Source organism: Coregonus lavaretus (genome assembly GCF_964263955.1).
Source record: "Coregonus lavaretus genome assembly, chromosome: 40".
Lineage (NCBI taxonomy): Eukaryota > Metazoa > Chordata > Actinopteri > Salmoniformes > Salmonidae > Coregonus > Coregonus lavaretus.
The window spans coordinates 2,599,790-2,627,733 of NC_140027.1; the positions used below are offsets into that span (position 1 = coordinate 2,599,790).

General features: G+C 45.3%; 1 protein-coding gene across 1 annotated transcript; it reads right to left on the reverse strand.

The window, feature by feature from the left end:
- Positions 1-1,931: 1,931 nt before the first annotated feature.
- On the reverse strand, positions 1,932-27,824 carry LOC311113555 (phosphoinositide 3-kinase regulatory subunit 5-like). Its single transcript, XM_084156806.1, has 18 exons — positions 27,571-27,824; positions 19,383-19,495; positions 18,444-18,559; positions 18,118-18,186; positions 17,879-18,017; positions 9,483-9,552; positions 8,951-9,125; positions 8,566-8,734; positions 8,382-8,450; positions 7,246-8,165; positions 6,629-6,754; positions 6,387-6,518; positions 6,166-6,259; positions 5,680-5,756; positions 5,452-5,545; positions 5,189-5,274; positions 4,542-4,657; positions 1,932-4,106 (listed from the first exon to the last, which is right to left on the reverse strand). The coding sequence occupies exons 2-18, from the start codon at positions 19,480-19,482 to the stop codon at positions 3,959-3,961; spliced, it is 2,700 nt and encodes an 899-aa protein (XP_084012932.1). The 5' UTR covers positions 19,483-19,495; positions 27,571-27,824; the 3' UTR covers positions 1,932-3,958.
- Between the last annotated feature and the right edge of the window lie 120 nt (positions 27,825-27,944).

The window sequence follows — 27,944 nt, forward strand, 5'->3', positions numbered from 1 at the left end:
ATAACAAATCAGAGCACCGCTATAAAGCATTTAAAATATACAATTTGGGAACCCACATAAGTGTTCATAATAAGAACATTGATCCAGCAATTACTACTTTACCCATACATTAAAGCTGCAATATGTAACTTTTTGAGCGACCTGACAAAATGCACATAGAAATGTGAGTTATAGATCTGTCATTCTCATTGAAAGTAAGTCTAAGAAGCGGTAGATATGTTCTATGTGTGCTATTTCTATGCTTCCTCTTCTTAAGTCTCATTTTTGTGTCTTTTACTTTTGGTTTTGTATCCCAGCTTCAAACAGCTGAAAATCCAATATTTTTGGTTATGGAAAATATATTTCACAGTGGTTTAGATGGTATAATGATTCTCTACACTATACTTGCTTGTTTTGTCACATAAACTGAAATTAGGTGAACTATTAGAATTTTAGCAACCAGGAAATGGCGGAGCGGTTTTTTAAGTTGTTCTTATACCGGTGTAGTAACACTGTAATTAAATTAGCTGGAAATGGGCACCAACCCTTTCCAACACTCAATGAGTAATTCAAACCCTGCCCAAACATCACCAACAACCAACCACGCATCTAGCCTGGTCCCAGATCTGTTTGTTATGTCTTGTTGACTGTTGACCATATGAGTTGGCAAGACAGCATAAACAGATCTGGGACCAGGCCACAATGCATCCCAGAACTACCAGGAAACCTGAATCTAAAACAAGGAAACTTGAGGACAGCTGTGCTTTAGACTCACCAAGACAAAACACACATCGCCCACAGAGCCAGAGCTTCAATCAAGCATTGTGTTATCATAATGTTGTTATTATCTCAGGAGAGAAAAAAAACTGGTTGTTGTCCTTTGTGTCTTCCAGTTAAGGCGTAGTGTGTTTGAACAGGCATGATGGCAAGGAAAAAAAAATTATAAAGGAAAAACTAAACTAAAAATAGAACAACTTCTTCTCATGTCTACTCTGTTTATCCCCTCTATGTATCCATATTCCTTTCATTCAGTGGGATATCTGTATGAGTCACTTTCGGCCTGGTAAGGTTACAGTGTGGCAGATTCTGAACTCTCAGTTCTCTAGATGAAGTGTAGTACCACACTGATAAAGTATGCACCTGATTCTCATTCAATGGAAAACATCAACAGCAACAGTAAAAGAGTGGAACCAAACAAAATACTCAGTAATCTTGTCATGAGTTTTTGTAACTCTCAACCCCAAAATACAAAGGCACACTGAGAATAATCCACTGCTGGTATTAGAAAATGGCTCAGTCATGCATTGATGACTACTGTTTTGAAATATGCATCAAAGCTCTGTTGGCACCATATCAGAAAAAGAGTTCAACTTCATCTCAGTAGTGAGTTTAACAGTGCAACATTATTGCAGTATTTAGGTTACTAAACTGTGCAACTTGAACATAAAACATGAATCATGCAATGGTCCAAGAGCAATTATCTTACTGTAAAACCATTCAAAATGAACAAACTCACAAAACAAAAAGGCCACACATTTAAGAGAGCTTATTTCTGTTAACAACATCACTATTTACCTGCGGTTCCGTTCAGCAAAGAAATCCATTAGCTTTCTATGAAGGTGATCGAACTCTGCTCGGCAAAAGCAACTTCACAAGTTGCTACAGTGCAGCTGTGACAACAGCACGCGTGGCAGTACAGTATGACAACGCCCACCGAGGATTTATTTAACCAATAGGATGTCTCAAATGTTTCCCTGGCGATCTAGGTAGGAGGAGTTAGCTAATCAAATAGGCCTACAATATATACCTGTATTTTGTGCTGGTTGTGGTTTCTCATCTTTGAATAGATTTCAAACACAGTTGATATGCTGTTTGAAATTCAGCCTACTGTATGTTTAAAGATACCCAGAGAAACAAGTTTTAAAAATGTAGCCTACCATTTTATCTTGTTTCATCATCATTATTTATTTCTTATAGGATTTCTCAGATTATACAAACACACAATTATAGGACATTGATAAAACACAAAATGAAGACTAACATCAACATTGGTACCATATGGAGAGAACAGAAGTGCAAGACAACACCATTTTGTTATATCTTGTAACATGTACAGTACCTTTCATTTCTGTTTATTTTACACCTGTCTTTTGATGTTAACTATATAGCAATATACATTGAGTGTACAAAACATTAGGAACACCTGCTCTTCCCATGACATAGACTGACCTGGTGAAAGCTATGATCCCTTATTGATGTCACTTGTTAAATCCACTTCAATCAGTGTAGATGAAGGGGAGGAGACAGGTTAAATAATTATTTTTAAGCCTTGAGACATGGATTGTGTGTGTGCCGTTCAGGTGATGGGCAAGACAAAATATTTAAGTGTCTTTGAACAGGGTAGGATAGAAGGTGCCAGGCGCACAGGTTTGCATGTGTCAAGAACTGCAATGCTGATGGGTTTTTCACACTCAACAGTTTCCCGTGTGTATCAAGAATGGTCCACCACCCAAAACACATCCAGCCAACTTGACACAACTGTGGGAAGCATTGGAGTCAACATAGGCCAGCATCCCTGTGGAACGCTTTTGACACCTTTTAGAGTACATGCCCCGACGAACTGAGGCTGTTCTGAGGGCAAAAGAGGGTGCAACTCAATATTAGCAAGGTGTTCTTAATGTTTTGTACACTCGGTGTACATGTGTAATGTATTAACCTGTGGTGTTTTCCTGACATCATAGGAAAACTGGTTAGGTCACAGTCAGGAGAAACCCAGAGCCCTAGCCATGTTCAACACTAAGATTTCTAACATACCAACCTCACCCTTTTTTAAGCAATTTTACTGGCTATTTTACTGTGCATTCTATTCTGCTTTATGATTGATTACTGTGACCATATTCATTTTTCTGCAGTGCAAAGCTGTAGACAGCAATAAATTAGATCAGTGATTAACAAAAGGACAAGGTCTGGATGAGTCTATTCTGTAGCACCATAGACTGGTCTATGACACCAGGTCAATATACCCTGGAATATCTATATCCTTTCTGCGTCCCTGCGGTCATCAGTATCAGCTAAATAAAAACATATATCTTATATTATGTCAAATACAGTGTCAAATAAAGATTACAGTGTGCTACTTAGTATGATACACCTTATATTATGTACAATGGAATGTCAAAATGGGATTATTTAATACAATGTCAAATATATACATTCAAATGTAAAAACACAACATTTAACGTAATTGCTATAGGATCAGTCTGTGGAGTCCTGAGAAAGGCTGCTTTTCCTACCACATTAACCTGCCATACATTACTCTAGTGTGGGAAAGTGAACACAATAGCCTCCCCTGCTGGTCTAAAGAAGTTACTGTGATATTTCAGAAATGTCCCATTTCAGGAAACCGTTGCTCATTGCAGTGCTTGCACCAATGCCGGTGTAGCTACAGTGTAATGTTGAAGTTATTTTCAGGGAAGAAATATATAGTATACAAATGTACATCATTTACATAATCCATAGTGTCCATTTTAGAAACTGGGTATCGAACCGGGTCTCCTGAATGTCACAAGACTGTGTGAGCCCAACATTAGTCATCACAGGAGGGTGGTTCGCTGAACCATCAAGCAGCCATAATGTCCCTTGGCTCCAAAAAGAGTCTCATCCATTCATTTTAGTCTGGTCCACAGACTCAAGGCTTCTCACCTCCACTTGCCAGTCTCCCCCTATGTTGTGGTCCTCTGTAGCTCAGCTGGTAGAGCACGGCACTTGTAACGCCAAGGTAGTGGGTTCGATCCCCGGGACCACCCATACACAAAAAAATGTATGCACGCATGACTGTAAGTCGCTTTGGATAAAAGCGTCTGCTAAATGGCATATTATTATTATGTTACCAGCTGTCTAAAAAAAAGTATCAGAAATACATTAAAGTATATATATTTTTAAGGCTGGTCTCCCCCTTCAGGGGAGAGGCCCACTGCTCTCAGGGCTGTGCTCCACTGAAGGTGGCTATGGGCAGGCAGAGGAGGGAGCAGAAGGTGGGGTGGAGAGGCTGGATCTGGGCAGACAGGCCCTGGCCTAACCTCCAGTCTGTAGAGCTGTCAGGCTTGTAGCATACAGATACCTCACACCTGGGAGAGAAGGACGGAGGGAAGGAGACGCTGCGGTCAGTGTGTGTGTGTGTGTCCGTGTGTGTGTGGTTGTGTTTAACTATATTGTGGGGACTAGAAGTCCCCATAAGAATAGTAAACAAACAAAAATTGGACCAACTGGGACATTTCATTGGTCCCCAAAAGGCCAAATGTTATTCCTAGGGGGTTTGGGTTAAGGTTAGAATTAGTGTTAGGGTTAGAATTAGGTTTAGGGTTAGGAGCTATGGTTAGTTTTAGGGTTAGGTTTAAGGTTAGGTTTTGGGTTACGGTAAGTGTTAGGTTTAGGGGTTAGGGAAAATAGGATTTTGAATGGGACTGAATTGTGTGTCTCCACAAGGTTAGTTGTATAAGACTGTGTGTGTGTGTGTGTGTGTGTGTGTGTGTGTGTGTGTGTGTGTGTGTGTATGCCTGTACCTGGTGACACCCTGGAAGATCTTCTTCTCATCCTGGTCCAGACACACAGCGAAGGTAGTGTTACCAGCCCCACTAACCTGCACCTTGTCCACCTTCACCTCAGTAATGCTCAGTTGCTGTCAAGTAGAAACGGACCATTAGAAGGAATACAAGTATATTTTAGGACTCTAAGGGTCGTTTTCCCAGAAACAGATTAAACATAGTCCTGGATTTAAAAAGCATGACCAAAGGAGAATCTCCAGTGAAAGTGTTAAGGCTTAATCTGTGTCTGGGAAACCAGCCCTAAGGACATATAGAAAAGCCTTATTAGTGGCATTAATGCTATATTTGTCGGAGCTACAGGATGCAGTGTCTCACATTAATGTAAGATCAAGTGAACAGGAAAAGGGTTGGACAATTTTAAAAAAACTCAAGTGAAAGTCGTGCTCTGTTAAGGTAGAAACTGAGATGTGTTTGTGAAAGTGTGCATTGGGTTTCTTATCAGGTCGATCTAGAAATAAGTTCATTCTCAGGGTATGAGAGATGAGAGATGTTGCTACAGACCTCTTTATGGAGTCCTTATAGAGCACAGTGGTTTATGTAAAGTTGTTGATGAACATTGTCTAACCGCAAGTCACACAAACTCGATCTGACAACATCCTGCTCACCTGATTGTAGCCCTTCTTAGATTTGTTTGAGTTTTGCCTTTTCAGTACTTCTGTCATTGTCAACTGCAAGCACTCCATCTTCGCATCTAAACCGTGGGGGGAGGAAAGGATCAAAACACGATTTCTGCATTTTTGAAACAAACGTTCAAACCTAACTGATGTCGCTGCTCTCTAACATGTGTGAGCCAAGAAATGTCCAATTCATTAATGAACCGCAGAACATTGTATTACTGTAGTTTATTTTATTGCTGTAGTTATATTACCTAGTTCCTCTGGATTCTTGCAGGCTTTGGTCAGGTTGATGGAGGTGCAAACTTTGTCTTTTGTCGTCCATTGACTTCTCCCACTGATAACCACCTGAAAGAGAAAAGGAAGAAGGAGAGAGAGAAATACATCAGAAATGCATCAGGCAAAGATGTTGATGATTAATTATGCAGTTGACAAGTCAGTATGTTTCTAGAAGGATGAAGAGCTACTGAACACCACCTTACCCTGTTATAAACCACCTCTAACATCAGAGGGACTGCCTCCCGGTCGCCATCAATCCCAAACCTCTTGCTTGCGGCACCTACAAAGGATAAACACAGAGCTTCATATTAGGGTACAGCCATAGAGCTGAACATGATGATGATGAAGAATAATCAATCATTGATGATGATGATGATGATGATGATGATGATGAATACGAAGAATGATGATTTATACATTTAGTATTATTTTGTTTTTTTAATAAGCAAAAAGCGGTGGAAGAGATTCAGTCATGTATCATAAAAGAAATGACATGGAGGAACAAATTAGACAAATGTAGTCTCTGAATCATAGATTGAAACAGCAGATGTTCCCATAACCATAATCCATCCAGACCTTGGACTCCCGGCTGAAGTCAAGATGCATATTTTTTGTTTGGAAAATCTTAACTGCCTGTTGTTTATTATGGGCTGGTTGCTAGGAGACTGGGCTGAGGCAGATGTAAGTACCCATGGCCTTGATGGCTCGTGTTCCCGCGGTGTGGCCCAGCTCTAGGGAGTGGATGAACACCTCTGTCCTCCTCTCGCCTCCAGCTAACGTCATCTACAATCCCAAGGACATCAAACACTCAATACACACATTTATAACATGGAGGATGAGTATAGGAGATGTGCAGTGTGTGTGTGAGTGAGAGAGAGAGAGAGAGAGACAGACAGACTCCAGGCCTCACCTCAGCTTGGTAGAGCTGCATCAGTGCAGGCCGGGTGGCATGGCGACAGTAGTATAACACCAGGTCAGCCAGGATGGGCAGACGATCCTCATAGGAACTATCATACAGCTCAGACTCTATCTTAGAGGTTTGCTGCAAGACACAGTAAATACCATTGACTATGTGCGAGACAAAAAAAATTCAGCATTTGATATGTCACACACACACACACACACACACACACACACAAAATGCGGTCTTACCTGACACACCACGTTGGCTGGTAGACTGAGCAGGCTCAAGGTGTTGCGTTCGTACCAGGGGTCCAGCATACCAATGAAACGGGCTATGTCGTTAGTGCTGTCTTCTGTGCCCAGATTGTTGAGCTCCTAAAAGAACAATACAACACAATACGTCAGTCTCTCTTCATTTTAGCTGCAGTAGTAATAGTATTGTATGGCCACAGAAACATTGCCTGACGACTCATCCTGAATTGAATTCCGTTGCTCTATCAATCTCCCCATACATTCATTGTGGAGAAGAAACGCTAGTGGGCGTGGCGTTTGGCCGGTGCGATGTGGATGGGTCGCCAGGCAAACAGAAACAGTCACGTATCCTAAAAAGCACTCAACCCATAATCTAGAATTATAAATTTTAGAGCTGATGTCTCTTATGGTGCACCATAAACTGTACCAGGGTTTGGGTCAACCTCATCAATTCAGGAAGGGAATTGAAGTTAAAAGTATGAATTGAAAAAACTTAAATAGTAGCACTTTTCAATATTACAAATACAATTTCAATTATCTCCCCAATTGACTGAATTGAAATAGAATTGACCCCAACCCTGATAGGGCCACTATACTATAAGAGTTGGACTCACTGTACAGGATGTACTTCCTCTCCGTGGGCTTGCCGACTGGCCTCCAGGGCTAGGGCACCTGGGACTGGGGCACCTCACAACACCGTCCCTCTTCACGGGCACAAAGTAGAATTGCAGCCGGAAGGCTCTGCTGAGGCGCGGGCAAACGTTCTCTCTCTGTCGTAGGTTACTATAGGCCCTCGCCACCTTGCCCGCAACGTGGTCGGCCCCAAACACTACCACCCTCAGGGTGGTGGCATTACTGTTGCCCTCCTCGTCACTGCTCAGGATGGGCCTCCGGCGGAAGCACACGTGCTTGAGGGCCTGGGGGGTACAGGGGGTCTGGAACAGGGAGTCTGGGCTGCGTAGATGCACCTGCTGCGGGAGGGAGTTGGAGCGCTTGGAACGAACCACGACCAAGTCCTTAGCATCTGGGCTGCCGAGGCTCTTGGCTCTGGTCAGGGACTGAGTCTTTGTCTTGAAGAGACGGGAGAGGTGCTGGCTCAGACGGGCCGAAGCTTTGGCTGACTTGCCGGACGATGGGCTCCGTTCCGAAGGGGAGGGGCTGGAGGTGGAGGTGGCGGTGGCGTCCTCGGGGTCTTCGTAGAAGTCGCTGTCGATGCCGGAAGTGACTGAGAGGACGGAGGGGGCGTGGGATCCGGAGGCCAAGGACAAGGTGGAGTACATGGAGTCTTTAGAGGCAGTGGAGAGGGAGGAGACGGTGGAGAAGGTAGAGGCTCGGTGGTCCACTCTGTAGCAGTTGTACATAGACATGGCGGAGACAAGCTCCTCCTCTCCCTCTTCCGTCTCTCCCTCTTCCTCCTCCAGGTCGAACTCTGCCCCTTCCTCCTCCTCCTCCTCATCTTCGCCGTCACCCTGACCACTGGAGGTCTGGAAGCCGGTTAGGTCATGCTCGTTCTCCAGGATGGTGTTGAGGATGTCTGAAAATCACAAGGACACAGTCTATCAGTTACATGTACTGTAAAGCACCGTCTACAAATTCATTCGTCACAATCCAAGTCGAAATCCCCAAAGAGAAAGGAAAGTCAACCTAGGTAGGGAGAAACCTTGAGAGGAACCAGACTCAAGGGGGGCGGGGGGGGGGGGGATCCCATGACAAGCCATTTCATGAGAGAGTGAAGACAAAAGTCCTTTACCAAAGTTGTCCTTGTCCCAGTGAAACATGTAGCACTTGGCTGTGGGCAGTGGTAGAGTTTGCAGCATTCCTAAAAACAGAATAAATACAACAAAACAACATTTACACACATTGTATGGACATTTTTCTCATAAGCCTCTATCATTTTGACAAACCAATGCACCGATTAGGCTCCGCCCTCTCACCGTCAGACTTCCTGCCATTGGATGCTGGGACGCCAATCCTCTCCCTCAGCCCCTCCAGGCCCTGGGTCACATGATCACGGCCTTTCACCGGGTCGCCCATGGCAGCGGCCGTCTCCAGGACGTCGGTTACCATGGAGAAGATCTCCGCCAGCTCCTCTAGACTCTTGACCTGTGGAGAGATAGTTATGTTTTGTTACTGTACAGAAGATAGGTGGTCCATTTCAGAGGCACTAACAAACTATCAAACTACTAAACATTCATTTTGACCATGATGAAAAACTAACAGATTACACAGCCATCGAGACTAACAAAATCTTTGCTAAAATCACTTTATTTCTATCGGTATCTCTATAGCTCTCTAGTGGTATATTGTGTTGTCCAGTACCTGCAGGGCTTTGTGGATGTTGGCCAGGAGGTACTTGGTGCCCAGAGTAGCCTGGTAGGCATGTTTGACCAGTGTGATGTATGTCTCTCTCTGGGACCGTTGGATACTACTCAGCTGCTCTGCTACAGACAAGAACTCAGGAGGTACCTCACCAGGGTTCATCAACAGAACCGTCCTATAGGGATGAGATGGCATAGGGTTGACGTGGTGGAAACACAGGGGTGATAGAGGTCTGCACTCTAAAAACGAGTCAATATTATTATTCCTTGTTACACTAATTGTATAACAGCAAGATACAAATGCCTTTGTTACACACATAAATACACACCCAGTAACACAGAAACAGAACAAGGGGAACGCTAACAGAAGAAAAACCCACGAGAGTGAAAAGGAAGTAGTGATATATTGGGCTGGGAGTGGGTGGGGAGAACCAATAACTGAAGGGGATTTCCAGACCTGTGCAAGACAAAAATGCACAATACTTTCTAATAAGCTGTAGTAAAATATAGCAGTTGAGCTGTTGACAACCTACATTGTTTTTGAGTGATGTTTTGAGGTGGCCAGGCCTTGCTCTTCTCTCACCAGTCTGTGATAGGAAATCCCTGTGAAATGAACACACACGCTGAATAAGTTGATTGTTCCTTGCACACTAAAGTATTGTATTGCACACAATTACATAATAATTTGATCTCACAACATCACAAAATAGTGAGGCCCATTCACAACACTGCAAGTTAATTCATTTATTGGCCTCTACCTGACGTGACTTTCTCAGATTTCAGTGGGATTCTTTATTTGATCTGTCACTATCCTCTTCCAGGTAGTTGAGAGGTTGTCATAGTTCTGCTTTTCTTTCTTTTGTGAATTGAAATATCGCACATCCGCTTTCAAAGAACAGGCTACAACAGAGCCCTAAATCACTTCTCCATTATCAATGGCACATGTTTGAGCAGACACATTTACCTAACTTGACTCGACTCTTAACTTACCTAACTTGATCACTTTGAGGTGATCAAGTTCATCCGATTATGTTATATCTACAGTGCCTTCAGAAAGTATTCATACCCCTTGACTTATTCCACATATAGTTGTGTTACAGCCTAATTCAAAATTGATTACATTTTTTAAAAATTCTCTCCCATCTACACACAATCCCTCATAATGAAAGTTAAAACATGTTTTTAGATTTTTTTGCAAATGTATTGAAAATTAAATACAGAATTATCTCATTTACATAAGTATTCACACCTGTCATGAGCCTCTCACTCCACCGGGTTACCACCTTAATTTTCTTCCACTCTGCTCACCACTCTCTCTACTCAGCCTAACTAGCTCCACCTGTCCCTGCTCTGCTCTGCTCTAATTACTCTGCCAGCTGCGCTGCATTACCCACTACCTCTCCCAGTATTTAAGGCCCTGTCTTTCAGCTCTCCGGTGTCAGATCGTCTGCAAAGCTCACACCCGGAACCTGTTTGCTCGCGCTTCTGGCTCTCCCTGGTTTTGTGACCCCGGACCTGCCTGATTTTTGGATACTCTTCTGCCCCAGGAGATCCAGACCTGCTTCTGCCATAACGACTCCTGACTACTCTTCAATCCCGGTAACTCTGACCAGCCTTCTGCCTTGCTACTACGTATTTTGGATTTCCCTTGAACTGTACTGCTGCCTTGTTTCATTCCGCCCTGTTGTGTCTGTGTCTCCCCCCCCCAGGACTTCTGGACCACCCACCACCGGCTTCATAGGACGCATCGCTGCCACTGGGGGGGGCACAGACCCAGCACATTGGACGGGATCCCTGTTACCCCTGGAGCCTTCATTCACTCCCTACTTCCCTTTTCCCTTAAGTTTAATAAACTTTCTGGTGTGACGCAATTGTGGTCCTCTGGTCGTCTGTCTGAACCGTGACAGTACGATCTGACCATTATGGACTCAGCGCACACTTTCCCCGACATGGAAACCGATGAGCATGAGCAGCAGTTCCAGCAGCAGCAACAACAACTCGCCATGATCATTCAACTCCTCACCAACCTTACCCCAGCCAGTCTGCACACCAGCCCTGCCCCCGAGTTACCTGCCCCGGTCATTGCAGCCGCTGCTCCGGAACCCAAGATTGGAAACCCCGAGCGGTTCAACGGCGATTCAACCCAGGTCCGGCCATTCCTGACTAGCTGCCGACTTCAGTTCTCCTTGCAGCCAAGGACCTTCGCCACGGAGGGGGCTAAAGTTGGGTATGCCATCACTCACCTGACGGGCCGAGCTCGACTCTGGGGAACAGCAGAGTTCGAACGTCAAACCCCCGCATGTGCAACCTTCGACCTGTTTGCTGAGGAGATGCTGAAGGTGTTTGACCTGGATTCACCAACCGCAGAGGCGTCTCGTGAACTGTTCAGTATTCGACAAGGCAGACGTACAGTCGCAGACCATTCCATCGACTTCCGAACCCTGGCTAGACGAAGTTCTTGGAACACACCATCGTTGGTGGACGCGTTCTTCCATAGTTTGGCTGACTATATCAAGGACGAGTTGGTCTCCCATGAACTGCCTTCCACTCTTGATGAAGCCATCGCACTGACTGTCAGGATCGACAGAAGGATACAGACCCGTCGTCGTGAGAGGGGGCGCCAAGGTCCACCTACTACCGGCATTCGGAGAGATCCGACTGGGCTCCTGTCATCTACTGCCACTCACCCAGGTCAGCTTGATCAGTCTGAGCCTATGGAGATTGGGCGAGCCTCTCTCACTCCTGCAGAGCGCCAGCGCCGCTTCACCTCAAACCTCTGCCTCTATTGTGGAGGTGATGGACATCGTGTGGTAACCTGCCCTTTAAAGGGCCGAAGCTCACCGGGCATAGGGGGAGTCCGGTTGAGTTCAATGACCATCCAGTCCTCCGACCGCAAACCCCTGCTGCAAGTTCACCTCCGCCTCTCTGACTCAACTCACACCCTGGCTGCTCTGGTGGATTCTGGCGCCGAAGCCAACATAATGGACATCAAGCTGGCACGCCAACTGGGACTGGAGAACCTCCGTTTGACACCTCCTATTCCTGCCCGGGCACTGGACGGACACTTACTCGGATCGGTCACTCATGTCACGGCCCCGGTCTCGATGGGTCTGTCCGGAAACCATCAAGAAACTATCCAGTTTCACCTGCTCCCCTCTCCAGGCCAACCCCTCATCCTGGGTTACCCATGGCTCCGCCGGCACAACCCTCAGCTCGACTGGGTGACCGGGGTGATCAGGGAGTGGGGAGAGGACTGCCACCGAACCTGCCTGCTTGCTGCCGCACTACCCCCTCGGCCAGTACCTACTAACTCCGCTCCTGACCTCTCCAATGTCCCAGAATGCTACCATGGTCTCAGAGAGGTGTTTAACAAAGCAAGAGCCACATCTCTGCCCCCTCACCGACCGTACGACTGTGCCATCGACCTCCTCCCTGGAACAGCCCCTCCAAAGGGCCGTCTTTATTCGTTGTCTGCTCCTGAAAGAAAGTCCATGGAGGACTACATCAATGGCTCTCTGTCCGCAGGATTAATCCGTTCATCTTCATCTCCTGCTGGTGCTGGCTTCTTCTTTGTGGGGAAGAAGGACGGATCTCTTCGCCCCTGCATCGACTACAGGGGACTCAACGACATCACAGTGAAAAACCGTTACCCTCTGCCTCTGCTCACCTCTGCTTTTGAGTTGCTCCAGGGAGCCACTGTTTTTACCAAGTTGGATCTCAGAAACGCTTACCACCTAGTGCGGATCCGGGAGGGAGATGAATGGAAAACCGCATTCAATACACCAACAGGCCACTACGAGTATCTGGTTATGCCTTTTGGCCTCACCAATGCTCCTGCTGTGTTCCAGGCTCTAGTGAATGATGTACTGCGGGACATGTTAAACAAGTTTGTCTTCGTTTACCTGGATGACATCTTAATCTACTCCAGAAACCTGTCTGAACACACCCGCCATGTCCAGCAAGTCCTTCATCGTCTTCTGGAGAATTCCCTCTACGCCAAGGCAGAGAAATGTGAGTTTCACGTCAAGACAGTGGCCTTCCTGGGGTACATAGTGGCAGAGGGAAGTATCCAAATGGATCCTGCCAAAGTATCAGCAGTCACTTCATGGCCAGTTCCGGAGAACAGAAAGAAGCTGCAACAGTTTCTGGGGTTTGCTAACTTCTATAGAAAGTTTATCCGGAACTACAGTACCGTTGCTGCCCCTCTCACTGCTCTAACCAGCACCAAGCAACCCTTCACCTGGACCCCAGCAGCCGACAAAGCCTTCAGTACCCTCAAGGTGAGGTTCACCTCCGCTCCCATCCTCCAGATGCCTGATGTGGACCGGCAATTCATTGTGGAGGTGGACGCCTCGGATGTGGGAGTTGGTGCTGTGATTTCTCAGTGGGCTGCGGAGGATAGGAAGCTCCATCCCTGTGCCTTTTTCTCACGTCGGTTGTCCCCCTCTGAGTGCAATTACGACATAGGGAACCGTGAGCTGCTGGCTGTGAAGCTTGCCTTGGAGGAGTGGCGTCACTGGCTGGAGGGGTCCACCATTCCATTTCTCGTTTGGACCGATCATAAGAACTTGGAGTACATCCGCACGGCCAAACGGTTGAACCCCAGGCAGTCCCGCTGGGCCCTGTTCTTCACCAGGTTTAATTTCACTCTGTCATACCGGCCTGGATCACGCAACACCAAGCCAGACGCCCTCTCCCGTCAATTCCAGAAGGATGACACCCCCTCCAAGGACCCTGTGTCGATCCTGCCAAGTCCCTGCATCGTTGCAGCTCTGACCTGGGCTGTTGAGGAACAGGTGCTGGAGGCTCTCCGTAACCAGCCAGGTCCCAGCACTTGCCCAGCTGACCGCCTTTTTGTCCCCGAAGACCTGAGGTCCCAGGTCGTTCAGTGGGGACATGACTCCCGCCTAGCTTGTCACCCTGGCTCCACCCGCACTTACAACCTGCTCGCCCAGAGGTTCTGGTGGCCCTCTCTGAGAAAGGATGTACGGGAATTCGTCCAAGCCTGCCCCATCTGCAACCAACACAAGTCGTCCTGCCAGCCCCCAGCCGGATTGCTGCAGCCCCTGCCTGTGCCCAGACGTCCCTGGTCTCACATCGCCCTTGACTTTGTCACGGGGCTGCCCCCTTCAAGTGGCATGACCGTCATTCTCACCATAGTTGACCGTTTCAGCAAGATGGCACACTTCATTCCCCTCCCCAAGCTCCCAACCGCCAAGGAGACCGCCCAGGTGGTCCTGGAACACGTCTTCCGGATCCACGGACTGCCAAAGGATGTAGTTTCTGACCGTGGTCCACAATTCTCCTCCGCTTTTTGGAAGGAGTTCTGTCACCTGCTGGGAGCCACAGTCAGTCTGACTTCCGGATTCCATCCCCAATCCAATGGGCAGTCAGAGCGGGCTAATCAGGAGCTCGAGAAGGCACTGCGATGCATGACTTCACGCAACCCCCACTCCTGGTCGCAGCAATTGACATGGGTGGAGTACGCACACAATTCTCTGACCTGCTCTGCCATCGGTATGTCCCCTTTCCAATGTGTTTATGGATACCAGCCTCCTCTATTTGCCAGCCAGGAAGAGGAGGTTACTTGCCCATCTGCACTTGCTTTTGCCCGTCGATGTCGCCGCACCTGGTCACAAGCCCGAGCCACACTCCTCAGATCCGTTGCCAGCTACACTACCGGGGCCAACCGTCGGAGAATTCCTGCTCCCACCTACCATGTTGGTCAAAGGGTGTGGTTGTCATCGAAGAACCTGCCACTCAGGGTGGAGTCGCAGAAGCTGGCACCTCGGTTCATTGGCCCATTCCCTATCATAAGAGTGATTAGCCCAACTGCTGTCCGGCTCCAACTGCCTAATTCCCTGAGGGTGCACCCCACTTTCCATGTGTCTAAGATTAAGCCCATCCATGAGAGTCCGCTGGTCCCTGCTGCGCCTTGTCCTCCTCCTCCACGGCTCGTCGATGGTGGTCTGGTTTACACCGTCCGCCGCCTGCTTCGGTCCAGACGGAGGGGTAGGGGTCTCCAGTACCTAATTGACTGGGAGGGCTATGGACCTGAGGAAAGGACCTGGGTGCCAGCTAGTCGGATTGTGGATAGGACTCTCATCACCGCTTTCCACCAACGGCATCCTGATCAACCTGCAATCCGTAGGGGCCGCCCCAGAGGGGTCCCTAACCGTCCTGCCCGCTCGGCTTCCTGTCCTGTGTCTGATCCTGTCTCGGGACCTGTCCCATCTCCCGACCACGGCCCTCCGGCTTCCTCCGAGGATGAGGACGTTCACTCGGACCGTTCGGAGGAGTCCTAGCCCTCCTCCGGCTCCCCTCCTCCCGCCCGGCGTGGTGTTGCTCTTGGGACTTCTGGGGCCGTCCCTTGGGGGGGGGGTTCTGTCATGAGCCTCTCACTCCACCGGGTTACCACCTTAATTTTCTTCCACTCTGCTCACCACTCTCTCTACTCAGCCTAACTAGCTCCACCTGTCCCTGCTCTGCTCTGCTCTAATTACTCTGCCAGCTGCGCTGCATTACCCACTACCTCTCCCAGTATTTAAGGCCCTGTCTTTCAGCTCTCCGGTGTCAGATCGTCTGCAAAGCTCACACCCGGAACCTGTTTGCTCGCGCTTCTGGCTCTCCCTGGTTTTGTGACCCCGGACCTGCCTGATTTTTGGATACTCTTCTGCCCCAGGAGATCCAGACCTGCTTCTGCCATAACGACTCCTGACTACTCTTCAATCCCGGTAACTCTGACCAGCCTTCTGCCTTGCTACTACGTATTTTGGATTTCCCTTGAACTGTACTGCTGCCTTGTTTCATTCCGCCCTGTTGTGTCTGTGTCTCCCCCCCCCAGGACTTCTGGACCACCCACCACCGGCTTCATAGGACGCATCGCTGCCACTGGGGGGGGCACAGACCCAGCACATTGGACGGGATCCCTGTTACCCCTGGAGCCTTCATTCACTCCCTACTTCCCTTTTCCCTTAAGTTTAATAAACTTTCTGGTGTGACGCAATTGTGGTCCTCTGGTCGTCTGTCTGAACCGTGACAACACCCCTGAGTCAATACTTTGTAGAAGCACCTTTGGCAGCAATTACAGCTGTGTGTCTTTCTGGGTAAGTCTCTAAGAGCTTTCCACACATTCATTGTGCAACATTTGCCCATTATTCTTTTCAAAATTCTTCAAGCTCTGTCAAATTGGTTGTTCATCATTGCTGGACAAGAATTTTCAGGTCTTGCCATAGATTTTCAAGTAGATTTAAGTCATAACTGTAAAACTCGGCCACTCAGGTACATTCACTGTCTTCTTGGTAAGCAACTCCAGTGTAGATTGGGCCTTGTGTTTTAGGTTATTGTCCTGCTGAAAGGTGAATTAATCTCCTAGTGTCTGGTGGAAAGCAGACTGAATCAGGTTTTCCTCTAGGATTTTGCCTGTTCTCAGCTCCATTCAATTTCTTTTTTATCCTGAAAAACTCCCCAGTCCTTAACGATGACAAGCATACCCATAACATGATGCAGCCACCACTATGCTTGAAAATATGGAGACTGGTACTCAGTAATGTGTTGTATTGGATTTGCCCCAAACATTTCACTTTGTATTCAGGACAAAAAGTTAATTGCTTTGCCACATTTTTGCAGTATTACTTTAGTGCCTTGTTGAAAACAGGATGCATGATTTGGAATATTTTTATTCTGTACAGGCTTCCTTCTTTTCACTCTGTCAATTAGGTTAGTATTGTGGAGTAACTACAATGTTGTTGATCCATCCTCGGTTTTCCTCCTATCACAGCCATTAAACTCTAACTGTTTTAAAGTCACCATTGGCATGGTGAAATCCCTGAGCGGCTTCCTTGCTCTCCGGCAACTGAGTTAGGAAGGATGCCTGTATCTTTGTAGTGACTGTGTGTATTGATACACCATCCAAAGTGTAATTAATAACTTCACCATGCTCAAAGAGATATGAGTGTCTGCTTTTTTTTACCAATAGGTGCCCTTCTTTGTGAGGCATTGGAAAACCTCCCTGGTCTTTGTGGTTGCATCTGTGTTTGAAATGCACTGCTCAACTGAGGGTCCTTACAGATAATTGTATGTGTGGGGTACAGCGATGAGGTAGTCATCTAAAAATCCTGTTAAACACTATTATTGCACACAGAGTGAGTCCATGCAACTTATTATGTGACTTGTTAAGCACATTTTTACTCCTGAACTTATTTAGGTTTGCCATAACAAACGGGTTGAATACTTATTGACTAAAGACATTTCAGCTTTTCATTTTTTATTAATTTCTAAAATTTCTAAAAACATAATTACACTTTGACATTATGGGGAATTGTGTGTAGGCCAGTGATAAAAAAAATCTCAATTTAATCAATTTTAAATTCAGGCTGTAACACAACTAAATGTGGAAAAAGTCAAAGGGTGCGAATACTTTCTGAAGGCACTGTATTTGTGCGTTTCATCTTCCTGTGTTATCTGTTTGAGTCACTAGGTGGCAGTCACTCATCATGGTTGACAGAGCCACAGTACATGACATGGGGTGTATTCATACGGAAACCATTTACCGTTGAAGAATCAAATGAATCAAACAGAGCAAACTGAACGAAACGGGGAGGGACCTACCTGAATTTGTTCAATAGAAACTCTTGTTTGCGTTTTCAGTGTTTGGAGTAAACAGTTTATTGCAAAACGTTTCGGCGTAATGATTACACTCCTGAGTAACTATGGCTCGGACCATTGAGATAGAAGTCAACCTAGGCACTTGGTGTTTCACAAAAAAGAAAGGCCGTCTTACACATCTTTCATATGTCTGTTTTTGACCTCATATTGATCCAAAGTCCACGTTGCTCATCAATGAAGTAAATGAATAGTTCAAAAACCCCACAGAAACATAGATAGATGTATAAAACCTAGAGTAGTTCACATGTCTTTCAATGTTTACCTGGGGCCTTGATTTCCTGGTGTAAAGTGGAGAGCAGTCCTTTACACACACTGCAGTAAGGCTCTGGCCACGTCAGGAAACAGCCAAACACCTCACAGGCCTCCTCCAGCAGCTCCATGTCAGGGGGACAGAAGGGGGTCTGCAACCAGAAAAACACATAGTTAGAGGTGACTAAGGTTGGGGTTCTCGTGTTTGATTTCTTCAATTGATTGATTGATTGATTTATTGATTACCATTACCTGTAGCAGAGTGGAGGAGAACATGATAGCGAGGGGAGCCACCAGCTCATACTGACACTGCTCCTGAACCTGCACACACATACAGAGACCCAAAAGTTCATTCACATAAACACTTTACAGTTTCAGTTCTCAATTCCCACCACAAGGTGGCATACAGCTCCTAATCCCATGCTGTAGATCAGACTGTGTCTAAAATCCCACCTACATTCTGTGGAGGCTTGGGGTCATCATGACATGTGACCATAAGAATCTAGGTCATAGCAGCATCCTGAGTAGAGGAGTTATGATGGCCTCTGACCTTTCAGTAATGACCTGTGACCCCTCACCTCTCGGGTCTTCCTGAGGATCTGCTGCAGGAGGATGAGGAAGTTCTCTGGGTCTCTCTTCACCAGTTCCTCCAGACTCCAGCGGTTCATAGACTGGCCCACCGAGCACATCAGGACTGAAACAAACACGTCACATCAGATGGAGCATGCCACATTGTGTAACATGTTTATGAAACTAGAACATGCAGCTTCCCTGAAGGGTGCACAGCGTACTTGGAACAAATTAATAACTTCCTTTCAACACCCTATGTGGCAACAAGGTACCATCTGAAAACGTGACATATAAAACCACAGTGTGTAGGTGTATCATATCTGACACAGTTGGTGCTGCTACACTCTACTACACTAACCGATCCTACCCTCTCACACTACCTCATCATACTTCAGGCACACTGCGGTGGTCTGTGCCACCACGGTCTCTCTCTGTGTGTGTGTGCACCACTTCCTCCACAGCCATAGTGTCGACGTTGATACTTCCTCTAGCACATAATAACACTTCTCTGACAGTTTAACAACAACAGACTCACTAGGCCTACTGGGCTTCAAATATCCCTGTCAAAATGAACAGTTCTGGTGTTCAAAAGTTGAGAAAAAACTATTTACTGTCAGTGTGGTCTGACTGACAGGTAATGAAGATGACCTTGTGGAGGGGTTACATGTTGCTGGACACTTGAAATGTGAAACATCTCATGCTATTTGATACCATGTAGACTTTCTGTGACACCACACTTAGAAAATGTTCCTACAGTTTGGATCAATACTCTAACATGAACTACATGCAACAGTGACACGTGAACAGGCCTGCTTTCCATATCATGTGAACAACCATATTATGCCTTTCTTACGAAATAATTTCCCTTAGAATGAAAACTAAGTCACCAATGAAGAGATGAAATACACCCCCCATGTCCGACCCTGCTCAGCCCAGATGAGGCTTACCGTTCCAGGGTTGTGGTGTCGTGGGGCTGGGTCTGAGCCCATCCAGACATCGGTCCAGAGCATGCTGGATCCGGTCCTCAGTACACGACGTGTGCTGCATGTCTTCTCACAACCTGGAGTAGAAGAGAGGGATTGTGAGATAAACATTCATTACACACACACACACTTCTCTCCATTCATCCTTCTCTTTCCGTGAAAACATATTAGACTTATCAGATCAAGGAAGTAAACACAGGTCCAGTTTTGCATGTTGGTATACATCACAATGCCCTCATGAGTTTCGTGGAAAAGCCACAGGACAGGAGGGATTTTCAGGGGGATGGAGAAAGAGAATATCAGTTTGTTTATCTTCCTTCCTGCCCTTCTTAGAGTTTATTATATTTATATGGCCCTTCATAGGCATCACCCTGATCTGTGTTCCTGGGAATCATATAGAGACCATAGCATATGGGATTTCGTGGTATTAGGACGCACAACAGGCATGTTCAGTAGAAACCAAACGATTTGAACATGGTTTGAAACAGAGAACATTAACTGGTATATTATCAAAAATCATTTTTCAGCTTCAAAATGTTCCTGTTTCACGCCTGTTTCGACCCAGGTGTTAGGCTCTATGGTTGGACTTTGTTTCAGTCGTGTTATAAGTGTGTTGAATCTCCTCTGTTATGCATGATGGTGTTGTATCATAACAGGCAATCTCACTCTCAATCACAGGAGTTTCATGTTTCTATAATCCAGTCTCGGCAACAACATAATAAGATGCAATAACAGTCACATGAATAAATGTACATTATATCCTCAAAACTACTGGAGGCTGATGAATTTGCTGTCTATTACTGTAATAACTGGTAATAATTTGTTAATAATTGTGTTATTTAACAAAAATGTCTAATTGTTTTTCACAACAATCTTCAAGTAGTCGGTGACACTACAGTAATTCATGTGACTAGCTCACCAATTGATAATGTACAGTGACAAGTACAGTAGCCTACTGTATGAATGTGTTGACTGCAGATTGATCAACAGCCGGACGTTCTTTGGTTATAACTTCATGATACAATCTGCAGATGTCTCAAGAAAGGCCTGTGAAAATGCTTGTCAAAGTCATTGATGTGTTTTTGACCAGCTACAGTAATGTAGGATACTGTACATTCACAGAGAAACATCTTTGTATTAGCCTGAGTGCCAGTCTATTTGTGCTATCATGCCAACTCTGTATCACTCATTGCCATGCCTTTGTCCTGACAATGAGAGCAGTAGGAGTTGGCAAGAGCACAAACAGATCTGGGACCAGGCTACTAGTGTTTGAATCGACTCTACACATTCTAAGATTCCAATTTAGGGACATAACCAATGGTACTGTCTAAGGCTGCTACTGTATTGTCCTTTCTTGCCCCACTGGGGAACTTTACCATGGGTTAAAGCCCAGGTTTGGAGTTTCCAAAGTGGACAGTGCAGCTTCCTTTGTTGAGTGAAAACAAATGTTTTTCATGAGACAATACACTTAAATCCCTCCCACCAACTACAAGTGTTAGTATCCAATAACAGGCTCAAAAACTCCCCATCGAGACAGAGAAATCCCCTATATCCCACATGTGAGTGATAATGTGTGCCAGATAGCACCGTGCTGCATATGAATCTGTGCCTATAAATGACTCACACAAATGCACAAAAGGTCAGAGGAGTGATTGCCATGCTGATTAGTGGTAATATCTCACCATTAAAAATCCACCAGACACCTGCTCTGAGTGGACTTATGCTGATTCTGACCAACCAATCCTTATCTATGAGTGTTCCTCACTGGCCTTATGTTGATACAGAGATAGGGTCTGTGTTTATGTTTTAGCTCCAGGTCAAAACAAGTACTAGTTCATTTGAAGCATTTTAACACCAGGAGCAGGCTTCATTTGGGTCCTGGAAACCGCCTCTTAAGTAATGTTACAGGGGACAGGGGTTAGACAAAGCCAAGCTTTCTCAACTGGGTCATTCAACTGCTGTTGAGAAAGGCAATATTATAAATTCTCATGATGAGAAGTCTCCCTATTTCTAGGACTTGTGTTGGACTTTTCACAGTGTTGACCACATGACAGGAAACTGTCATTGTGTACAGATGGGTCTGGGGGGCCAGACACACACACACAAAGAAGCACACAAACACCACAGGAGGTTGGTGGCACCTTAATTGGGGAGGACGGGCTCTTGGTAATGGCCATTCCATTCGCTCCGTTCTGGCCATTATTATGAGCCGTCCTTCCCTCAGCAGCCTCCTGTGACACACACAAACACAACAGGGCCAGAGAGCGGATAGTCAGACGGATGGGGAAATCGAGGGTTAACCCGGCTTCAGAAGCTAACCGGCGGGGCGCCCCCGCCATTAAGGCCCCTAAGGAACCATGAGAGGAAGAGCATGTGACCAAAGGCCAGGGGGTCAGAGTAATTAACCATTATTTCCCAGCACCACTACTGTTAATAACAACAATATGGTAAACCCCGACAATAATAATAGAAGTTACATAAACAACACGTCCATACAGCCTAATTCTCAGCCCCCTTCGCTAAAGGTGTATTGTGTCCCGTGTAGCTCACTTGGTAGAGCATGGCGCTTGCAACGCCAGGGTTGTGGGTTCGATTCCCACGGGGGGCAAGTATGAAAAATGTATGCACTCACTAACTGTAAGTCGCTCTGGATAAGAGCGTCTGCTAAATGACTAAAATGTAAAAATGTAAATGTGTCCCCAAAAGTGTTATATCCTAGTCTGAGATCTGTTTGGGCTGTCTTGCCAAATCTGTCATTGTTTGGGTTGACAATGGCCATAGGAGTTTGCAGGACAACACAAACAGGTCTGGGACCAGGCAAGATGTGTGGCACGGTCAGTAGGTGTAGGAAAGTTACTGTTTGATACTAACCGGTAATGACCCACTGGTCATTGTTGGACACAGGTCAGGTGGAATGGGAAGGAACTAATAAGTCATAGAAGTTCTGATGGCTGTATCCAGCCTAGGGTCAGATGTTGACTCTGGGTATAATAAAGCAACTCTTATGATCTCATATACAGTAGGATATTCAGAGTGAGTCATCCACTGCCATATAATGGCTGACTGTAGGTTATTAACTTATTTAAATTATTATGTAGTGGTATGAATGCATTTAGTATGTGTCACGTTCGTCGTATACAGAGGAGGACCAAGGCGCAGCGTGGAAGGTGAACATGCTTTTTATTATGTAACACCACAGCGAACAAAACAACAAACGATACGTGACGTCCAAAGGTGCAAACCACAAACCTACATAGGAACAAGATCCCACACCATACTGTGGGAAACAGGCTGACTAAGTATGGTTCCCAATCAGAGACAACAAGCAACAGCTGATTCACGTTGCCTCTGATTGAGAACCACACTGGCCAACATAGAAACACAATACTAGAACTCACACAAATGAAAACTCACACCCTGGCTCAACATACTAGAGTCCCCAGAGCCAGGGCGTGACAGTATGGATTATGAATATGTAATGAAGTCCTTCAAACAAAGTGTTACCAACATTTTCTAAACATCAGTGACTGTTGGATATATTTCACATAGTCAATGTAACAATAGCATAGAGTAACAGGCTGTTCTGGAAAATTCTATTCAGTAATTGAATCATTCTGTTTGCATGGCAACTATTGAAAATATATGAAACTGTGGGCTTTCATAAGAGGATGTATGAATGTCCTCTCAAACGTCAACAAGGTCACTTCCACATTTTCAGCTGTTGCGAAAGCTGACTAAAATGTCACGTCTGTCTCTAGGTGCCATGTCTCCGGTCTCTCCTTTGTCCTTCACATCACATATCATTTTGGAGTATCCTACACTCTTAGAAAAAAAGGTGCTATCTAGAACCTAAAAATTGATCTTCGGCTGTCCCCATGGGAGAGCCCTTTGAAGAACCCTTTTTGGTTCCTGGTAGAACCCTTTTGGGTTCCATCTAGAACCCTTTCCACAGATGGTTCTACATGGAACCAAAAAGGGTTCTACTTGGAATTTTTGTTAAAGGGTTCTCCTATGGGGACAGCCGGAGAACCCTTTGGGAACCCTTTTTTCCTAAGAGTGTAGCATCTGCAGGTTTTCCACTAATCCCTGATTTTAACCCAAGGTACTAGCATGACACATCCGATCTCATCCAATTAATCAATTAGGATCAGATACATCAACGGATCAATACAAACAACTGACTGCCACGATCAAGCCAACAACTGAGTCATATTGAGCCTGACCGAACATAACCTGACTATTTAGTCTTATTGTCAGCAGATTTATAGGTCAAGCCTGAATGTGACTCAATCCTGATGGAGTACTCTTGCACACAGCTGTGGCATGATGAAGGCCCTCAAGTAATGTCAAGTCAACAGTAACAAGATCTTCAGTTTGCCGCTAGCCGGGTTGCCAGATCTGTGTATACTTTAGCCAACTCTCCAATCAAATTAACAACAGAAGAGTTAGCACAAGCAGATCTGGCAACCAGGTTAGCTTCCCACTCAGCCTGTACCCTCCACAGAGATCCTATTAAATGGCTATATGTAATTCTATGGTACCCTACCCTCAAAAACAGTGTTATAGCCATGACAACGAGCAACAGATCTGGCAACCAGCTTAGCTCTACACTTTCTTCTTTGCCTCTACAATGCTCTTCCCTCAGACACAGTGTGAGACTCTTCCTTCTTCCCAAGTCTTTTCTTTCCTCTTTCTCTTCCTCTTGCCTAGCCTGATCACAACAGCTTCCAAACAGGAAGATAGCTCCCCAGCTCTGGAAGGGAAACAGGTGCCTCTCCATTGTTGTGGTGTGATCAGCCTCTCAGATAGACTCCCACAGACCAGGGAGGAGGTGGTGGAGGGGGGTCGTCTCATTGTACTTTAATTGATAGAGTCCCATATCCCCATCCAATCTTCCTCTGTTGGGTTTAAAACACTGAAGGCCCCCTCCCCCTATCACCTTCCTCTCCTCTCTTTCTCTCCACTGGACTACTGCATGAGAACCAGCCTCTTATGGTTTTAGGAAATAACAAAAGTTAAACAATAATACAATAATGCTCTGCTGTTAATTGCTTCCTCTTTTGTTCAATGCAACTACCGGCGAGGGGGTGTCTTTCACACGTACAGGCCCAACCAGGTACAGTGGGATGCAGCGGCAGGGTATCGATGATGGTAAAGTTCATTACACTCTATGGTGGAAGTAAAGAAGTGGCCACATCTGCAGTTACTATTATGTACTGAACACTTTTATCTGATGAAAATAGTTTTTTACGGATTACTGTCTGCGGTGTGGTCCTTACTGTACACCCTACACATATCTTATGATCAGATTCAGGACACATTAAGACAAGTGACAATAGATCCACAAGGTGGATGGGAGTTAGAACAACAGTGTCATTATACAGACTTTGATCCTCACGTCCCCAGTAAAGATATTATAAGAGGGAGTGGCCAATTATGCAAATATGGTCTGAATTGCATGATGTTGGTCTTGCACTGGATGTTATGGACTACGAGCCAGGTTTGATATAAGACAGACATGACTACCAAACCTCCACACTGTGTTATATATATATATATATATATATATATATATATATATATATATATATATATATATATATATATATATAGCTAGACTGTCAGTTAGAATATCATGAGCACATGATATGTAAATAAGGAAAATCAGTCAGGTGTATAATGTTTGACTGCTCTAATCCTAGCATTAGTGTATAACGTGCAATGTAGATATAGTGTACGCAATGTGAAAGACCTGGGGCGTGTTCAGGTTACCTTCAGATAGAAATATGTTTAACAAAATACTTAGAACAAACATGCCTCTCTGACATGTAGAATAAGGAATCATGTCAGCTCTATTTATTACATTTCTATCTGCAACGTTCCACATTTGCTTACTGAACGTACCCCTGGGTGAGTGAGGTGTAATGTGGGAGAGTTATGAGTGTGTGTAGAAAAGTGAAATTGTAGATTTTGTAGATAGATAAGAGTGGTAAAGAGGTAAACAGGAAGAGAGGTAGTGTGAATCATACTGCAGGGCGTTTTGATGTGCATGCTAACCAAACGATCTTGTCTACTAAAAATGGGTGTTGCTGCTTTCACTAGTGCTTGGAGATAGAAATAGGGAGGTGGGTGACATCCAATCTTATGCTGTAGAGCAGCAGGTAGCCTAGCAGTTAAGAGTATTGAGCCAGTAACTGAAAGGTTTCTGGTTCGAATCCCCGAGCTGACTAGGTGAAAAATCTGTTGATGTGCCCTATTGCTCCTGTAAGTCGCTCTAGATAATAGTGTCTGCTAAATTTTGGTTAACACCTTACTAGTGTTATAAATATTTTCAGTGCTCACAATAGACTGATACCTAAAACGGAAACACACTTGCACATCAATAGCAGGTTGCTAGAAGGAGCATTTGGAGATATGAAAAAGTATTCCGTTTCATTCTGCCTTCGCCAAATAATTGTGTTGACAAAATATCAAATTCTGATAAAAGTGACATAAGTTTTCAATTAAAAGCTAGATTAAAAAGCCGAAACAGTAAATCCACACTCATGATTGGGATATGGATTAAGTAGTTCCTTATGTAACATTACTGTAATTCTTAGAAAAACTGCAACACCCAACTGCAGAGGCCATTTCCCAATCTTTGACTAATCTTTGAGCAAAACACTGAGTAGAAAAATACATGACTGTGAAGGACTTCCAGGTACCTATAGCTTCAGATTACTGTAAGTGGTGCATCAGTCAACACATAGGCCTACTGTAAGGGGTTCATCAGTCAATACATAAGTCTACTGTAAGGGGTGCATCAGTCAACACATAGGTCTACTGTAAGTCGTGCATCAGTCAACACATAGGTCTACTGTAAGTCGTGCATCAGTCAACAAATAGGCTTATTGTAAGTGACAGCTGAGGTATTAGAGTATTATAACGGTGGTCCTCCGTGGCTTGGTTGGTAGATCACGGCGCTTGCAACGCCAGGAATCAAAGGTTTGGTTCCCGGGAACACCCATATGAAGAATGTATGCATGCTTGACTAATTCGCTTTAGATAAAAGCATCTGCTAAATGGCATATATAATAATTGTTTGCATGCATATTGTGTCCATGCAACCAACACATGCTTATTCATCTACTTCCTCATTGTGTATTAGAAGCATGACAGTACAATCACAGGGTGTCTAAAAATAAGTTCCAAAAATGCTGCTTGGTGGGGGTCTGCAAGTTTAATTCCTTGTGTGTCAGTGACATCATTTTGACAGCTCCTTTCCTACCACTGTAACAGAATCTACCATGAACCGTGTAATAAGCCCAGTTGGGTTTATAGGTGTGGTTTCTGATAGTCACCACAGTTTTATTGATGGAGTGCAAGTCCATTTGTGGAATTTGCAAGTAAAATAATTTGATATCAGTTTAATGGATGACGACCTCATCTAACCAGAATAGCCCATCACCAGTACTCTAACTATCCTTATTACTATAATACTGTCTCAGTACCCTTTTCTTACACCCCTGGACCAACAGCCAGCCACAAATTCAGAAACACAAGCATTGAGGCAATGATATGACAATTGGGCATTGGTTAGGTTTATTCAATTGGCTGGTCTAGTCCAAGGATTAGTACAAAATAAAATGTTCCCTTCTCAGATGTATGGCACCAGTATTTTCTCTGTTTGCAGTTGTGTGCACAATGGCCAGTAGAAATGTTCAGTGATAAGGCATCATCCACAGATGAAGACAACTGACAATTCTAAGGCCATAGTAACTCATATCCAAGGTCAAATGTCTAAATTTGAAGAAAATGTAATTGTGAATATCTGAGTCTGGAGTCATAGACACTTGCTGAGTACTTTACAGATTGTCCAGATGTTATATTTTCTAAACTTTTCTATTGCCTATTATTCTGGATCTTTAGGCTCCAGTAATTTAGTTGGCATGAGTCACTGGACCCGGGTTCGAGTCCCAGTCGGGGCTACTCCCCTCCACCAAATTAGCCCTTAACCCTCAACCTTCTGGCCCGAAGCCCAGTGCACCATCGACTGTGCCACAAAAGCATGCTCATACATTGTGAAAAGACAATATCCTTGTAGGGTTACAACCACAGATAAAGCACCAGATCCCCTTCAGGAGATAGTCCACTAGACCTCCACACTGCTTACCTGCTGTTATCGTCCAGTAACATCCATAGCCTTTTGGCGTCAGTTTGTGCGAAAGCCCCTCAGGTCCAATGACTCCAATCCCACTGCCATTCATTCACAAGAGAGAAGAGGGGGAGAGCAGATGAGCCACATCCTTTACTAGTGCTGTGTATGGCCCCAGAGAAACAACAGCTATAGACCACCACCAGTCACAGTAGCCGCAGTAGTAGTAGTGGAGATATAGTCCCTCCACACGCAGAAGGCTTGTGTCAAACAGGAAGTGAATGAGAGAGGTGCATGTAAGCACAATGAGGAAGGCAGAGTGTGGGTGTCTGTGTCTGTTGGCCTCCCTAAAGGAAGTAATTTCTCTCATTTGTTTGTTTCCCTGCTATTTT

Bases quoted from the DNA above. Each gene is read 5' to 3' on its own strand.
- LOC311113555 (XM_084156806.1), bottom strand. From the start codon at position 19,482: ATGCAGCACACGTCGTGTACTGAGGACCGGATCCAGCATGCTCTGGAC. The intron at 18,018-18,117 runs GTAATGGTAATC...TTCTGGTTGCAG, and splicing joins TCTCCTCCACTCTGCTACAG to ACCCCCTTCTGTCCCCCTGA. The intron at 8,451-8,565 runs GTGAGAGGGCGG...TTCTGTTTTTAG, and splicing joins CAATGGCAGGAAGTCTGACG to GAATGCTGCAAACTCTACCA.